Source organism: Drosophila obscura, unplaced genomic scaffold (genome assembly GCF_018151105.1).
Source record: "Drosophila obscura isolate BZ-5 IFL unplaced genomic scaffold, ASM1815110v1 contig_73, whole genome shotgun sequence".
Classification (NCBI taxonomy): domain Eukaryota; kingdom Metazoa; phylum Arthropoda; class Insecta; order Diptera; family Drosophilidae; genus Drosophila; species Drosophila obscura.
The window spans coordinates 7434584-7452645 of NW_024542865.1; the positions used below are offsets into that span (position 1 = coordinate 7434584).

The 18062-nt window shown below is 45.8% G+C and overlaps 1 protein-coding gene across 2 annotated transcripts in view; it reads left to right on the forward strand.

The window, feature by feature from the left end:
• LOC111081735 (E3 ubiquitin-protein ligase TRIP12) overlaps positions 1–12409 on the forward strand; it is a 31555-nt gene extending 19146 nt beyond the window's left edge. For both annotated transcript variants that reach the window (XM_022377881.2, XM_022377875.2), the window contains 4 exons: positions 9180–9238; positions 9315–9816; positions 9946–11360; positions 11495–12409. In XM_022377881.2, coding sequence (XP_022233573.2) covers positions 9235–9238; positions 9315–9816; positions 9946–11290 — 1851 coding nt within the window. In that variant the 5' untranslated portion in view covers positions 9180–9234 and the 3' untranslated portion in view covers positions 11291–11360; positions 11495–12409. The remainder of the gene's footprint in view (positions 1–9179; positions 9239–9314; positions 9817–9945; positions 11361–11494) is intronic.
• Positions 12410–18062: the final 5653 nt, after the last annotated feature.

Consider the following 18062-nt stretch of genomic DNA (forward strand, 5'->3'; position numbering starts at 1 on the left):
GTTGCTCAAGCTCCGGATCAGGTGATGCCGCCGCTGCTGCATTAATTGCGGCAAATTCTGTTAAATAAGCAATTTATTAAAAGGCAACCGAAGGTCAAAAATGGGGGCAACCAGAAGGAAGGACAGAAGGACAGAAGCACAGAAGCACAGATATAGAGGCAGTGGAGTGGGCATTATGAATGATAAATCATGCATGCTCCTCCGATGATTATGTTTCAATGATTCCATGAATATTTAATGCTCGTATAACGAACGGTTGTGCATGTGGATGTTCATGCCACTGCAGTGGGTGGCATGGGTGCAGCAGTGGGTGTGCGCCCCACCCCCCATCCATTTTTACTCTCAATTCCACATAAATGAATAAATACAAAAATGTGAATTAAAAAATAAAAACGAAAACAATAAATTCACATAAAATATTTAAAATAATCGTATAATGAATGTGGGCGGTGCCCACACCATTAATTACTTCAGCATTCAATATTCACTCGAAAGTTTCGATGCCGAATGCGTTTTGGGAATTTTAAAAACCACTTTTAAATTTATGCTATGTTGTGCGAGTAACCATATGGATTTCTGATATTAAATATACACATTTCATAAGCATCATTGTCCCAAGACAACAGATAGCAGACAGCAGCGTTGCGTTTTCCTTCCACAAATACAAAAAAAAAAAAATAAATGGCGAATAAATGAATAAATAAAATCGACTAGAATTTCGCTGCACCCAGCTACATATTGCTGTGTATTGGCTTGGAAAAATACTCGTAGTTTAAATGTGAAAAGTTAGCGGTAACAATTGTTGATTGATTCCCCGAAATAAAGTTATGAAATGCATTTACAGCACTGCAGCGGGAACAAATTAAAGCTAGTTAATGATTTTGATGAGCCTTTCCAGCAAAGTAGTTTGTGTTCATCTTCAGAGGAGGAAACTGGCAACTGGGGGAATCCGTATAGGGGAAATTTCTTTCCTGGAAATACTCATCTACGTTACAGGAGAGAGCTTTCCAGGGATTCACGGCTGCAACTTTGAAGAAACTTTCATTAAAGGGCGAACTAGGTTTCCCTGCGCGTATGCCCCGGCGTATTGCACCTCATCATCTCATGCGTGGCAGTGGCAAGCAAAACTTGATGAAAGTTTTAAACGCCTGCCACGGTTTCCGGTTAATTTTTGCAACATTCATTTTTGCTCATGGCACTGCTGCTCCTTTGAGGCTCTGTTTGCCTCCCTTTGTGGCAGGATGTTGTTTATGATTCTGTTATCTAAGCTAATTAGTTTTTGCACATTTTGCTGATATTAGAGTTAGCTATGGCTGCCGGGGTGCGAGCCGTCCGTCCTCGTCCACGTCCCCCTCCGTCGTATCTTGGATAACTGCAGGAAATACTCGTAGCGGCATATATGTATGTATGTATGTATGTACGTCTAGTTGTCTCTTTCGCAAAAATCTTTGTTGGGGCGTGGATGCGTGTGTGTGTGGCCTGACGGCATATCTAAACCAAATTAAAATTAAATTGGAAAATTCCATTCAATCAGAACCCCACGCATCACAAAAACTTGCCTGGCAAATCCCTCACTCAAAGCTCGGCTCGGCTCGGCTCGGCTGGGCTCGGACTTGTGAGCCCACCTCTAGCCCGCCGCCGGCCTTTGTCCCCAGTTGGCTGGCTGGCTGCAGCCAGCTGCATTGTGGCAGGCACAAAACAAAAGCTGAATAGGCCGAGAGCCCCGGGGGGATTACCCTGGAAAAATATTAGCTTGGAGCCTTTGTTCCAGCGAACGAACCACCTACATTGGGCTCGTCAAGACACACAACACAATGAAAGAATGCACTTGTTTCCCTGGAAACACTCCATTGCCATTGCCATTGCCATTTCCATTTCGTAGTCGTCCATTTTCATGCCCGATTCTGAGTCCAAGCCAAGTTCCAGTTCAGGCGGCGCCGCACTTCCAATCATAGGATTGAGAGGCATTTCTGGCTTTTGTTCGGTGCCTTATAAGCAGCTTATGTACATCATAGCTCCTCCCAGTGACAGTGCCAGTGCCAGTGCCAGTGCCAGCTCTTTGATGCATTTTAATTACCTTTCAACATTTAATTAACAAACAGAGAGAAAGATAACCAGAAGGACAGGACAGACAGACAGACAGACAGACAGACAGACAGAGAGGCAGGAAGGCAGACAGAGAGACAGGCAGAGAGACAGACAGACAGACAGAGAGACCTTGTAATACTTTTTCTGGGAAATTAAAATTGTATTTTAGCCATAATCTTTGGTATTCAATGAGCAACATGCGAATTCAATTGAATTCATTCTAATTCAATTGGAAGCAAAGCAACAGCAAAAGCAACAGCAAAAGCAACAGCAACAGCAAAAGCAGAAGCAGATCACGAAAACCAGAAGCAGGCCCAGGAACGTAGGACGGGGGGTTCTAGCATCGGAACAGGACTTGTTCATCGTCAACGCTTTCGCTCAATAGACAACAAATTGGTAGTGGGGTTCGGGGTTCGGGGTTCGGGGTTCGTGTTCGGGTCCTCTGGCCAGCTCTCATCGCCCTCTCCCATCTGCCATCTCCCCCTCTCTGTCATCGCCCAGTCTCCTGTCTCCTGTCCCCTGTCCCCGGTCGCAGCTCCAATCGCAGTACATAAAAGAGAGAAAGCTGGGATGCACACACACGTGGCAAGGGATTTGGTGGAGCAGCAGAAGAGAAGATGGCAGTGGGCGTAGCAATTTTCCAGTTGTTGGCAGCCGACAGCATTTTTTTATTCTCCCCGATTTTCCACAGTTATGCAGATTTTCCGGGATTTCCACTTGGTCCGCTTGGATTCGATTCGATTAGGAGCAAACATTGTGCGCCCAGCTTCCAGCTTCCAGCTTTCAGCTCTCAGCGCCCAGTTGCCACTCCCACACCCACACCCACACCCACTCCCATCCACAGCAGAGTATTTCAGCTTCGTTGGGACTTTGCACATCTTGGACCCGGCGGCCTGCACTGCCACTGCCACTGCCACTGCCCCTTGCCATGATGGTATTACCCCTGCTGTCCCTGTCCCTGTCCCTGCCCCAGCCACTGTTGCTGTTGCTGCTTCTGCTGATTCTGATTCTGCTGCTGTTGCAAATGCATTTATGTTTTAATTCGCTCAACGGCACCCCCCACGCGGCACAGGAGACAGAGTACCAGGGTGGCAGGGTGCAGTGTGGCAGTGTGGCAGTGTGGCAGGGTGCAGTGTGCTACCATCATGTGCTGCAATTCAGTTAAGTTTTGATTGCTATTTTCGCTTCGCTTCCTGGCTGACTGGTGAAGGCTCCCCCACATCCCACCGTCGTAGTAGTAGTAGTAGTAGTTTGTCCTCCTCCCCTATGCTGCTGGGGCCTCTGTTGGTGCCTCTGTGGCTGCTGCCCCACAATGTTGCCAGCGGCTGCAAATGTGTGACATTTCCGTTTCCGTTTGCCGCGTTAATGTATTATGCAACACGCACACACACACACACTCACACACACACACACACTCACGCACAACTCCACTACCCAGCAAACCAAACGCTCGCAAAGGATATCACATGCGAGTCAAATGTGAGACTAAACCCCAAGAAAATGCTCGCATTTGGACTCGTACATGATAGAAATATGTTTGATACTTGTGTCGTTAGGTTTGTGGCAGTGATATTTTATCTTAGTTTATTTATGATAGCTCGCAAACGTATCTTTTGTGGTACTTTTGCGATATCTTTTGTGAGACTGGTCCTCAAAGGCCTGCCATACACAGTAGCCAGAGCTGACAGCTGACACTGTCTCCGCACGCTCGAGCCTTCATTTTATTTTACCCTTTGCGTCTGTCTCTGAACACTTGACCGAAAAAAATTTAAAGAAATCAACAACTAAATCACGGCACAAAAACCGCATCGCCTTGCACACCGACTTTAAAATTTTCTCTCTCTCCCTCAAACACTCGCCTCGTTTATGGCGGCAGAGATGGAGCTGGAACGGCGTTGGTGCGCTTACGAAAAAATTACAGGAATTGCAGAGTCATATATTCAACAGTCCGCGCAATTTGTATTGTAAAACTCTCGCTTGGGAGCTCGCTGGCGAGTGTTTTGCGATAGGATAGGATACGAAAAGGATAGCTAATTTTTGGGTCGCTTGCGAGCATTTTGTCGGGACTCTCGTTGGTTTGCTGGGTACAGTCGTGCTATCGCTTCGCAATGACAACTTTTTAGTTATAAATTGCCTTTTCTTTGTATTCGAACGAATGGAAAAATGCAAACTGAAAAACTCTTTCAACAGGCAGGCAGGCAGGTAGGCGGTAAGTGGATGTAGCATGGATGGGCATGGCTTTGGGTGGGTGTTTTTACAGCAATATCATTGTCAATGCTGCAGCGGAACTAAAACTAAAACTACAAAAAAAAACCACCGCCAAAAGGATAGCATCTCAAAACGACGGGGAGACGAAGAGAGGGAAGAGGATGGAAACTGCGACCGGAATGGCCGGAAACGCTGCACAATCATAGTCGCTGGTGGGTGGGGAGGGGAGGGACACGTTTTTTGAAGGAGTTCAGCTCGATTTCCCCCCGGGGTATAGGGTACACTCGCAGCGAGCATCGAGCATGGGGGGAGACTACTCAATGCCACTGCCACTGCCACAGCCGTAACCATGACCATGGCCCAAGTCCAAGTGCGTATCCTGGCCGCATTTCAAATGCATGTCATAAACAAGCTTGTCTCCGAGCATCCGAGCGGGGCGGGGGCGGGGTTGCAGTGTGCTGCAGTACCTTGAGAGCCGTGCACCTTGTGCAACAAGTTTCGTGGAAATTCATATCTTTTTCCGCACACACAAAGGAAGTGGCAGAGGAAAAGACATTTAGAATGTTCACTGAATGTGGGGCTGCTGCGGGTTATATGCACCCTGGATATACCCTCTCCGGATCCGGCTCACCGGCTGACTTACCCCGAGTCCCGAGAATATTTCACTACGATTATACCGTTGCCTAACCTTCCAGCCATCCTCTGAAAATCTGTGACAATATGAGTGGGAGCCAGTTCCAGCCGGAACTTCTCTGTCAAGTTCTTGTCCCTGTCCATGTGGGCTTTTGCCTCGAACTTTAACTTTGACCTTTCTTTTACCTGTTACCTGTACCGGTACCTGTTCCTGCTGCTGCTGCTGCTCCTGCTGCTGCTCCTGCTGCTGCTACGCCTCTGATCTGATTAACAGTTCTCCTTCTGCTTTTGTCTTATTTCTCTGAATAAATGTTAGCTGCAGCCCCAGCCTGTAGGGCGTTGCCAAGATGCAACTGCTGCCAACTCTATAGCTGGATGTCAAAGTCAGTTATGAAAGCCGCAATCATGGAGCTGCTGCCATTTCTCTTTGTGCTTTTGTGCGCGTACACCATTCTCCGGCCTTTCTGCGCTTGCACCTGTTACTAGCCAACAAAAACAACAACCAAAACAACAATAACCCCAATCACAATCCCAATCGCAACCCACTCGCAAATAGCTTAAGAGTAATGAAAAAAAAAAAACCCAGAAGGAACTTGTGAGTCGCTTCTGTGGACGCGACTCTACTTTTATATCCGTACTCAGTCAGTATATAAATATGTGAGCTTATGATTTATGTCGAATTCTAAAATATTTTATATACATATTACATTTTTTGTTGCTACATCTGTTATCTACATCTACATCGATTACACATGTAGATTATACATACACAATGTTGATTCTGCATCTTCTCCGCAAAGGAAACAAAATTTATTTGCTCTAGCTGTTATAGTCTCTGAGATCTAGGCGAGATCCAAGGTATCGCACGGGGAAACTTTTGAATATGCAGCAGGCGAGCGAGTATCCAAATCAAAATGTGAATCTCAACATTGATGGTGAATGGGATGGGTGAATGTCCTATGCCGAATGCCGAATGTAAATCTGAATGTGCGGTTAACCCTTGAACTTTTCTTTGCCAAAAGACAAAAAAAAAGTTCCAATCAGCTTTTGCACTTTGCTTTCGGAACGACATGAGAGTGGGAGATGTGTCTGTATGTGTGTGTATGTGTGTGGGTGTGGGTGTGTGGGAGGGAGCCAGAGGAAAGCTTAAATTTTCGGGGAGAGATAAAGATTTAATGGAACCCCTAATGGGTTTGTTCTTTGTTCGGGAATCGGGAATGGGGCTACTCAGAACGAGGTAAAGCTGCTAATCGCCTTATTTGTTATTCGGTGAAAATGATGTGCCGCCGGAAAGGCAGGTGGAATGTTGCCAGGCTCGGACTCGGACCTGCGACAATCAACTGTCATGGGCCACACTTCCGATGTTTGGGATTCGTTTTGGGGCGAGCAGACGAGATTTCTATTAATATGCAATGCTGCATTAAACATCCACCATACATACAGCTGCTGATGGTTGCCCCTTGTGGCAGGACACCTTCCATACCCAATTTGAGTTCCTGTCCATCCATTTGGCTGGCTCTCTATCTGGCCAAAGTGCTTTGTAAACTTTCTGTGCAAGTCCATTAAACAAAGCTTAACGGAAATTGAGCTAGTCCTCGATGAATGGACATGAACAAGGGGATATGGACAGCGGCACAGTGGGGCGAGTGAGGCAGTGGGACACAGAGTCAATCTGTCAATCGACTGTCTGCTCCACTCCATGCCGACTGACTCGCATTCCCGCATTCCTCAATGCAGATGAAAGTCTGTCTGTCTGTCTGTCTGTCTGTCTGTACTGAGTCAATCAATTACACGCAAAATTGAGGGAGATATGCTTTGATAGGAGAGGGAGGGAGAGGCTGGCGAGTGGTTTTTGGTACCAATTTCACCTAAAAATGTGCAAGAGACAAGTAAGGAGAAAGAAAGAGAAATAAAGAGAGAGACTGCGATAAACCTCTGGAGAAACTTCTGGGGAAAGTGCAGCAGCCAATAATTTCTCCATATTTTCTCAAGATTTCCTCTGCGATTATTGTATTTTCGCCTCTTTGTTCTCCACATTTTCTCTATTTTTCTCTATTTTTCAATAGAGCGGTGCGTCGACTCGACACTCGTTTGCTGCCATAATTTGCTCAAAGACCGAAACTCGATTTGATTGGTCCATGGTTCGAGATTCGATTCATTTCGCTTCGGTTTCGGTTACGGTTACGGTTACGGTTACGGTTTCAGTTTCAGTTTCGATTGCTGCCACGCAGAGTCGGACAGAGACGGGACGGAGACGGCATTGAATGGCAACTGAAATTCTGAAATTCTTGGCCAACGTTTCTGGTCGACGGCACTCCTGGCATTTGGCCATCAGGCTCGTTTGCGGTCTACCAAGCAGCGGCTTGGTAGGCTCTTTCAATTGCCAGGAAAAGAGAGTCCCGAAATGGGGCAAGTGAAAGCGAGCCAAGCGAGCCAAGCGAGCCACCCAACCCACTCATTTGAGGGTTTCCTCTGAAGAGGAGCCACCAACATTTTCAATAAAGCCGCTCCGGGGAATCCGAATAGGGCGGCTCCGTGTGTAAAGCAGGACGCGACAGGTGAGGTCAGGACAGGAAAAGACAAGACAGTACAGGACAAGACAGGTCCTGTTAAGTAGGAACAGCAGTGCACTGCAGGGGTTGCCCTGGGGCTCAATGGAACAATGTACTTATGACAGGACGAGGCTGGAACAAAAGCTTTAATTGAGCATTTGAGCAATCGAGCAAATGAGTTTAGAGTTCCCTGTTATATTTATCAGATATTCATTATACTCGTATTCGTTTGTACATATGCATACATATATGAAGCATCCAAATTGGATAACTTCAGTCATTCAAATTTGTCCGGGAGCGGAGCACAGGGAAGCGAGCAGCTACCAGGGCGACCAGAGATCAGAGACCAAAGGATAACGATGCGAGGGAGTGGAGCGCATCCAACCGCGGTGATGCCAGTGCTGTCAGTGGCATAGACAGGCTAATTAACTCCAACACAAAGCCGCAACTTTGGTGTTGATTGCCAATTTACAAGCTTAATGAACTTGCGACTTGCGACTCGGCACTTTGGGACAACAAATTTGCCCCGGCAACGGACACGAACCGCCGCCACGGCTGCCTCAGATGCAGCCGAGTGGCACTGTGCGGCACCGTGCGGTGCGGTGCGGAGCGGAGCGGAGCGATGCAAGTCCGCTGCTGTCACAGGCTGCCTAATCAAATAAAATGGGGGCTTCCGTTCAGACTCCGAAACTTCTGCCTTCTCCGCTCCTCATGCAATAATCACTTGTTAAATTCATTAACACTGCCACTGCTACTGCCACGTCGGAACGATAGAGAACTTCCCCCGGATTTAGAGCCGCACCGCCGCATCTTTATCTGGCTCAGCGGGTTCTATTCCCTTGATCTAGTTCGTTGACAGGAACTTCGGACTGCGGAGTACCCGTCACCGAGATCGTCGTTATCGTCGTTATTAGACCGCCAATGTGCCCCAGTATTTCGTTCAAAGGAAAAGTTCCGCTGCTGTGTTGCTGTGCTGCGGTGGTGGTTGAGGTTGCGGCACCGCTGTTTTGGTTTCATTTGGTCTCCCTTTCCCCCTTTCCCCCTTCCCCCACCCCACGCTAAATACGCTCTCTTGTGGCAGCTGAGGTATGGCGAAATTTCATTTCAACTTTTGCATAATTTTATGCTCATTATGGTTGGGTTGGGCTGTCCCCAGCAGGGCAGCAGGCTGGCAGGCAGGCAGGCAGGCAGGCAGGCTTCGTCTTCAACGAAGTAAAAAGTCCCTGGACAGTTGCTTTAATTACTTTGTGAGTGAGACCTGTTCACATTTCTCACCGCGTCGTTACCGCGCCACTTATTCTCGATTCTCGGAACTTGCTAGACAGCCGGATGATGAAATAGAAATCGAAAGCGTCGAAAGCGTCGGAAATTCGCCACAGGTCGTGGAACTTGTGCTATTCGATTTGGATTTTTGAGAGCTCTGGAAAATTCTCTATCGGATTCGTGTATTTATTTTATCCAAAGCCTTAAAAAAAAAAAATTAAAAGTAAAAAAGAAAAAATAAATAAATTAAAAAAAAAAAAAATTAGAAGTAAAAAAAAAATGTTAAATAATAATATTAACCTAGTACACACCATCAATATTAGTTATTAGTTATTAGTTAAATTTAACACATATAAAATTGACAGTCCCCACTCATAAATAAATAAATATCGATGCCCAGCCGGTAATCCTTTGCCCGATTTCTCGTATTTGCAGGAAGGACATCAGGAGAAGTTTTGTCCACTGGCTGGCAATTTAGAAATTGTATAAAATGGGTAAGTGCCTGGGCGGTTTCAACGAAATCAACGCACAATTTCTACGATCTACGTTTTGGTATCTGCTATTCCTCAGATGCGCTGCGCTTACGGGGTTCGCAATTCAACCGTTATGGAGGTAACTCCGGGTCAGGTGGCAGCAACCCGAACCCGCCACCGCCGCCGCAGGTGCACAGCAAGCCGGAGCCCTTGATTGTGGTGGAGGAGTCCAATTTGCCGGAGGAGCTGGAGGACAGCTCGGAGACAACCTTCTCGAATCGCGCCAGTCTGGACATTGACTCGCCGGTGAACCCGTATTTGCTGTCCCCGTGGCGGGACCCGCGCGAAGCCCGCAAGCACTCGCTGCCTTCGCAACAGGTGACCGATGGAATTACCGCCAGTCAGGTGCGCCGTCTGTCCGAGCGCGGCGGCGAGGGATCCGGACCTTCGCCCAAGGAGGCAGCCTTTCTCGCCACACTCTCACAGGCGCCGGCCCCATCTGGACGCCGGCACTCGGTGGTCACCATCTCGAAGGTGCCAACCACTCTCTTTGGACGTTCGCGTCGCGAATCGGTGGCCGCCTATCCCAGCAGCAATGGGTAAGTCCCAAAGTTCCCCAGTAGTATATATAAGCAGACTTGTAGGGACTTTCGTGTATTAAGGGTGCCCGATAGTTTGTATTTTCACGCTGCAACATTTTTTTTTTTTCGTTTGGGTCGTTCTTGCAGCAGCAGCCGCGTGCTCAACTCACGGCGGGAGAGCAACACGGGCCCGCCGTCGACAGATCCCATCGGCAGCATCCACAACCTGCAGCTGGACATTATGGACGACATCTATTTGCAGTCGCGGAAGGCTCGCTTGAAGCTGTGGACCTCCAGCAACGAGAAGGTCTGCGAGGTACAGACCGTTGACGAGGCCGGGACAGCGGGCCCGGGGAGGCGCTACACCAACCGTCGCTTCTCGGAGTGCCCCCAGCCGCAGCCGGCTAGCAGCTTTCGCCGGGCCTCGGAGTATCCACATGCACCGCCACACCCGCACCCGCAGGCACAGGCACAGGCTAACGCCCAGGCTCACGCACATGGACAGGCGTCTTCATCGCAGAAGAGCATCTCGCCCCAGCCGCCGTCGTCGGCCAGGGCCTCGACACGCCGCAAGAAGTCGGGCAGCGGAGTGGGGCTGCTTGGCAGCCGCACGGACATCGCTGGCATCTTTAGCTCGCTGACCAGCTCGGCCATGGACATGCATCGCTCAGAGCCGGAGGGGAGCTCCAGCGCCAGTGCCAGCTCTTCAGCTGCCACTGCCGGAAGTAGCCCCTTCCTCAGCCAGACGTTCCAGAACGCCGCCCGGGGCCGTGCAACCAGTGCCACGCCTACGCCGACGGCCCAGGCAGGCGGGGGACAGGCGGCCGCAGCAAGCAGCAGCAGCTCACTGCTAGACCCGAACGCAGGCCGCTCGACACGATCCAACAGCTTCGATGTCTCGATCCTGAACAACGCCAAGCAGCTGGTGAGCGAGGCGCAGGACAACAGCTCTGCCGCCATATCCGGGTGGTTCGGCAAGCCGGCAAGTCGTCCCCAGCCACTGGCCCGCAAGAAAAGTGTGCGCAGCAAGAGCACGGCCATGGCCCTGTCGAAGGACATGTTGGACCGACTGCAAAAGAAGGACCCGCTCGGCGGGGACTCCGGCAAGCCGAAGCTCAAGCCTCGCAGCAAGCAGAAGAGCTGGGCCGACACCACCAAGGCGAACATTGTGGACGCGACCATGCTGGGCACGGCGATCGAGGGCTTCCTCCGCAAGAGCTCCAATGCCGGGATGTCTGGAGCTGGCAGTTCCGGCGGACCCTCCACATCGGCGGCTGCCCGTGGGGCTGTGCCCAAGGAGTCTAGCAGCGCCACAGGCAGTCCAGCTGGAGCACGACGTAGCCGGGCGTCTGTGGGCAGTGGCGCCCAGTCGCAGGCCGGGCGGGCCATGCGCTCCACTCTGAATTGGTTCAGCAAGGGCGACGAGGACGACTCGAAGGACACGTGCGATGCTTCGCTGTGCTCCACACTCAAGGACCTATTCGTCAAATAGGTCGGGGGACGCAGAGGCAAGTAAGGCTCTGGGACTGACCCCTGAACAGATCCTGGCCGTTCAGCAAAGGGTGAGTGTAGAGCCAGCCACTTGGTGGGCCAAGGCACTCACCTCTCTCTCTCTCTCTCCCTTTCGCTCTCTCTCTCTCTCTCTGTCTCTTTTCCTGTTTCCTTATTTCCATCGGCTTTATTTATCCCCTTGCAGCGAGCTACTTGTATCTCTGAGATCCGGAAATATTCGTATCATTTGTTAACCATTGGAAAAAGCGAACTTCAACACCAAAAAAACCAGACACCAGCTAGGCAGAGAGCGAACAACAAGAATAACCGCAAAAATTTCACCATTTACTATATAGCAAAATGGAACACTCCCTCGAGGAGTAAATAATATTTGAAATACTTTATTGAACCGTCAGTGAAACTCAGTTTAGAGTTACTGAAACAGTTACCCCACTAAAGACAAAATACCGAAATATTAGAAGAAAAAAAAAAAACACGATATACGGCAGCTAAAGCAGCCATATTGGCACTGCAGAGTTCTACTAACTTAGATCTTTTCGAAAGTACATACATACATACATATATACATACATATGTGCAAACTAGTTACTAGTATAAGTATCACTCACATACGAACCAATCAACACGAGTAATCGGGACAGTGACGACCCACCCAATCAATCAATCATCCAATCGTAAAGCAGACCTGCAGTAGTGCATTAACATAGTAACATTAACTGACCGTCAAACATAACTTACAAATCACTTACAGTAACTGAACGAGAGACTAGAAATGTGAGACAAATCGTATGCCTAACAGTAAGTACAGTACAGTAAGTGGAACAGGAATAGGGAGTATGAGTATGTAATTGGAACCATAGCCGTGCCTGAAACACTAATTACAACTGATTCACGAACAGTAACAGTAACAGTAACAGTAACACTTACAGTAACAGTAAGCAAAGTAGCGAATAATGCAAAAACGGTAAAAGTATAACTAACTGGAAAGCATAGTACAAGTAATAGTAAATGAAGCAATAGTAACACCATACACGAAAAACGAACAATAACAGCAACACAAGCGTTAACCACTAAGAAAAGCACTCGCACTAACGAGTAACGAGTAACGAGTAGGAGAAGCGAGTAGTAGTTGTAGTATAAGCAGGGGGAGTAATGGTAAACGTAGCAATAAAAGTAACGCCCGAGTGCAAGTAAATAACTTCTAAATTATCAGGTACAATAACACAGCAAACGGAAACGTGACAGTTATACTGAAAGTAACAGTAAGTACATACAGTACGGTACCGTACAGTACATCCAGTGCATCCACACATCAGTCCAGTAACACCTACACTGAAGCGCAGCAAGAGTAGTAGTCCTAGCGGTAACAGAGTATAATGGTGCACAATAAGAGTACAAGTAACTTTAACCAAAGACAATATAACAATAAGATGCGTAACGCTCATACATTTCAAATCTCGCTCGCACAAATTTGAGAGCGTAAAAATCTTAAAAATAGAGTGCACTTGCATGTGTGAGTACACACAGAGCCAGCAAGTGCGTACCTTTTTATGAGTTGAGAAACGAATTTATTTAGTCGTTGAATACGTTGCACGCTGAATACCCTAGTGACAATTATTCCAATGTAAGAAGTCATGTATTAAATATATTATGTATTTTTATATAAGTATATCCGCTCACTATTATCGAATATACCATGTTAAAAGAAATTATCATTGGAGGGATATACAATATAAGAGTTTCTTAATATTGGGGTGGTAAGCGTCTTGCAAAACTAACTTACACTTATAAAGTGAAGGGTATATTACGACAGCGCTGTAAAAAACGTATGGTATGCATGCTGGCAGATCTAGATTGCTAAAGAGTACGTGTGCACACCTACAGTCGTCGCGACGACTCGGCTCGGCTCGGCTGCCGCAGCGGCAGAGAACCATCTTCGTGTGCCTTCGTATGCTGTTTGGTATGCATACAAGAGAGCGGCTGGCTCTAGAGCGCTCTCTCTGGCTCTTGAACAAAATTTCAAGAGAGCCTGGAGCCAGCCGGAAAAATTCGTGTGCAAAAATTTCGTATGGCATCATGCATCTTATTGTTATATTGTCTTTGCTTTAACGGTACAAGTAACTTAAACGATAACGATAACGGTATTGGTAGGATGTGCGAGAGGCGAGAGCATAGCGATTGGCGGCGAATAGTGATCAATTTCGATAGACAAGCAGCGAATAACGCTGCAGGGGACTTTGGGAGCTCCACAAACAATCAGGGAACAGGAAGAATTCCTCAGTAGTCACTACAAGAAGTAGTACTAAAATCAGGGTTAGGAACAGGGAAAAAGTACAAACGAATGCGCGACCCACGACAGAACTCATCGGACAACCAACAAGACAAGCAAAACTGTAGTACAACCCTCATATAGATAATGATATAGTACAGATAATATATATATATATTTATTCTCATACATTTGCATACAATTTGTAATCGAAATTGGATAATCTAGAATCGGCAGGAAGATGTTGGCCGGTGTGGACTCGGATCCAGAGCTAGAGGAAGATGAAGATGAAGAGGAGGTGGCGGATTAACAGAGAATGTCAAAATATTTTTGTACGAGAAGGGAATTTAAGCGGGATCCACAGATCCAAAGAAGGACAGAAGCGGCAGTCGTTGAGACGAAGTGGCCACCCACATGTATGTTTTTATATGCATATGGAGTGATCCGTTTTTTTGTATAGATGCATTGGCATTTGGGAGAGTCCGTTGGGAATTTCCCTACTTTTTTTTTTTTGTAGTAGCCCCATTTGGGGTCTAGGTTGCAACCGAAACATTTATTGTTGCACACATTTGTGCTCCGTAATCGGCTGTAATCGAAACAAAGCATCACCCACAATCAAGGGAACCAGAGACAAAACTGTACCAACTCTCCTGATTAGCAGGCTGAGTGGCTCGAACGGTTCCCTCAATAACACAACAATAATTACCTACACATGCCCACACATATTCAGAATATACTCAAGCATATTATATGTATATCCGCAGCGAATATCGAATAAGTGTCTACAGACTCAAGAGTTTTAATCAATGTAAACCACACAATAAATGTAATTTGTATGTACAATGTGAGCTTACACAACAGCAAATAACAACAACAACAAATACCCAACTAAATCGAATCGAATCGAAACGAAACGAAAATCGAAGTTAAATGTTAATGTTTGCGTTGAATATTTAATGTTAAAAGTAAAATATTACGATATCAAAGCCAAGCTAAAGCTAACACCAAATCAGAAGAAAAAGCAGCTAAAAAAAATGCTAAATAAGCGGCAGGATGGGTTGAGAGGAGTAGAAGCCAAACATATTTCCTTCCCAGGAAGAAGTTGCAAAGTTATTTAACAAAGAAACTCAAATTGAGAATTTGTAATTGCAGGCCATTGGAAAACAGAGTTTGTGCTGGGAATGGAGTGGGAAGGACTGGCAGACGAATAACCAACAAACAATCAGTCAATATTGCAATCAATCAAGTGTGTTTCTATATACATATATGGCATTTGGCCTTGTCAATTTGGTCAATGACATCCCACAGGATGATAAAGAAATGATAGAAATGATAGAAATGAGAATGAAGATGAGGACTATGAGTAGGCATGTCATGGAGATGTAATCATCTTCCAGATGATTTGAAAGCGCTCGAATCGGGTTGCAACTAAATATGAATATACATATAGACATATACATATACATATATAAACATATACATATACATACATGTTTAAAGGTAAAGATAAACAAACAAACAAACAAACAAAAAGTATTTAACAAAATGTATCTCGATGTGCCCAGAATGTATTTTAGACTTCGATTTCCATGTATGTGTCTCAATTCGGTAACCCAAAGTTAACTTTCACTTTCAATGTGTGTGTTGAGAGAACAGTAGTAGCATACTCGTATACATATATTTACAGATATTTACCGATCTAAATCTATAACATAGATGCATATAGATATACATATATATATTATATACATATGGACATATGGAAGTATCTCAAACTATTTACAAGTCAGTGCGATCCTTCTTGGTCGCAGTCCATGTTTTTTGCTCATCTTCCTAACCTAACATAACTGTTGTTCGCGTTGCTCTATCCAATCTGCATTCTACTTGTGTTACAATAAATGTGTATACTCGTAAAAACAACAAAAATTAATAAAAAAAAAAAACAATTAAACTAAACCAAAAATCAAATAATAACAAAAGAACAAAAAAAAAAAAGAAAAACAGAAAGGAGAGCTAGAAGCAAACTAACGCTGCAGAGATGCAGAGCTAATCTAAAATAAAATAAACTTAAAAAAAAAAAAACTAAAGAATTGAATGTCAAGCCAAAGCAACTCTCCAGTTCTATTTGTCCTATTTTTGATAGTTGTATATATGTATGTATACTATATATACGATGCATACCATACGATGCATACTCTATGTACGATAGCACCATATGGGTGCAATTTTTTTTGATTGATTTAGCATTGAATGTGCATAGATATATATATATATATATATATGTGTGACAACTAGTATATGTGTATCTACAATACTCGTAATTGTATCAAGATAATAAGATAATAATGCATTATACAATATACATTAAGTCCAAGTTCATCAGAATCAGCAGTAATACCACTAGAACGGAAACGGAAATGGAAATGGGAACGGGTTGGATTGAACTGAATGCAACGTACTGGCATGGCATGGAATGGAACGAAACGGAACGGACTGACACAGCTAAAAAAAAACGCATCGAAGTGGAACAGGGCTGTGAAGGAATAATACGTATGTATTATTCCATCCTGTAGCCTCCCTGTAGCCACTTCTCCAGCTCCGGTGTTCGGTGATATTGTTGCTGGTGATCTGTTGCCGTTGTTGATGTCGTGCAATTGTAATTACCGTTGTTCAATTGTTAATAATGTTTATCCACAGTACGTTTGTGTGTAAAACCCAAGACTACATCCAAGAATGCGGTTACCACCGACTAAAGTACTTTAGTAGTGTTAACTGGAGTCCACAGAATTCCATACAAAAGCGAAACGAAACAAAAAAAAAAACAAAAACCCCCCAAACAAAGATAACTAAATATTTCCACACAGACTTCTGTGTGCGGTACAGTCAGAGACAAGATTGTATGGCTTGTCGTGGGAGCATTATTGAATATACGGATATTCATAAATACAATACTTAGAGTCGAGTAAGCAGTGTAGCAGGGGAGGAGGCATGATTTATGATTTTACTCAACTTTATTTTGGGCTTTTTGTTGGGCTTGTCGCCCAGGGGGGAAAAGTGGGCAAAACTACGCATAATCTAGTGATTATAAGCTGGACAGAAGATGGATAGGAATGCATGTACTAACCATATATATAGCTATACGAATCGAGAGATATATGTACGTATATCTCGTGTAAATACCGGAGGAGAGCCCGGGGATCACACTCCCCTGGAATACGTCTGTACATAGAATGCGGCGAGAGAGGATCGGATCGGACCGGATCGGAGGATAACAAAGCAGAGCGAGTAACGAGAAACGAGAATCGAGATTAAGTGTAGTCGATTTTTTTTAAAAGCCAATTTTCTAAATGCAACCGAAAGTACGAGTAACAATCATCTGACGACACATAACGAAGTCAAGTTAAGGAACAAAAGAAAAAAAGGCAAGCAAAAAAAAAAAAAATCAGTGAATCGATGAACCATTGATATATGTTATGTACATTCCGCAGATAAAGCATTCAGAAGCTATCTAACTCACGAAATCCCACCCCACGGCCGAAGACATCTCGCAGCAGTGGATGGAGGAGGAGAATGAGGTGAAGGAGTAGAAGGAGTAGGAGTAGGAGGAGAAGGAAGTGGTGCACCAGGCGAGAGAGTACTTTACTACACCAAACAATACCGAGAATATACACCTATACATATATACACTTATATACATATATATATATATATTGATATATACTGAAATAAATAGTTTATGTGTACAAATTGAAGCTGGTATTGTTTTTAGCTCTGATTTCGGTTTCAGCTCCATCTGAGAATATGAAAATGTATCCGACTGAGAGTGCATTTCCATGATTGATGCTTCTGCCTCTTCCTCTGCCTCTTTGCGGGCCTGGTCACCAAAATATGCCAGCTACAGCAGTTCCCAATGCCTTCCTTTAAAGCGAGTCATAAATCAACCATCTGGCCAGTGGCCACCCCATTCACACCCCGCCTTGAAGCATGCAACGCGTTTTCGGCAATCGTTATCGAGACCCAGCCAGCCGGCCCGGCCCGGTCCGGTCGGGACCTTCTGCTTGTGGAGAGTGACGATGGCAGCGGCATTAAATGTGAATGCGCTTTATGCAACCCTCCCACCAGACAGATGGACAGACAGACAGCCAGCGGCGACCACATGAACATCCGCATGCACATCCACATCCACTTCCACATCTACTTCCACTTTTACCTGGACAGGAGCGAGAGGGCTGGCCGGGGGCCAGTGGGGGCAGAGCTTCAAAGCTTCAGGTGTGTATGTCAAGCGTGAAATTCAAACGCTTCGATTGGCGCACATTGGGGCAGCACAGCCCCATCTCCAGCTGGAGGTTAATCCGGAATCCTGACCTGGCTGGTTGGGGGGTACGAGCTACAACTGTTACAAGCTAATCAGCTATCAGGCTCTTATTGCCAGGGGTTGGTTGGTTAGGGAGGCGGAAGAAGAATAAGCTGGGGAGCAACAGAC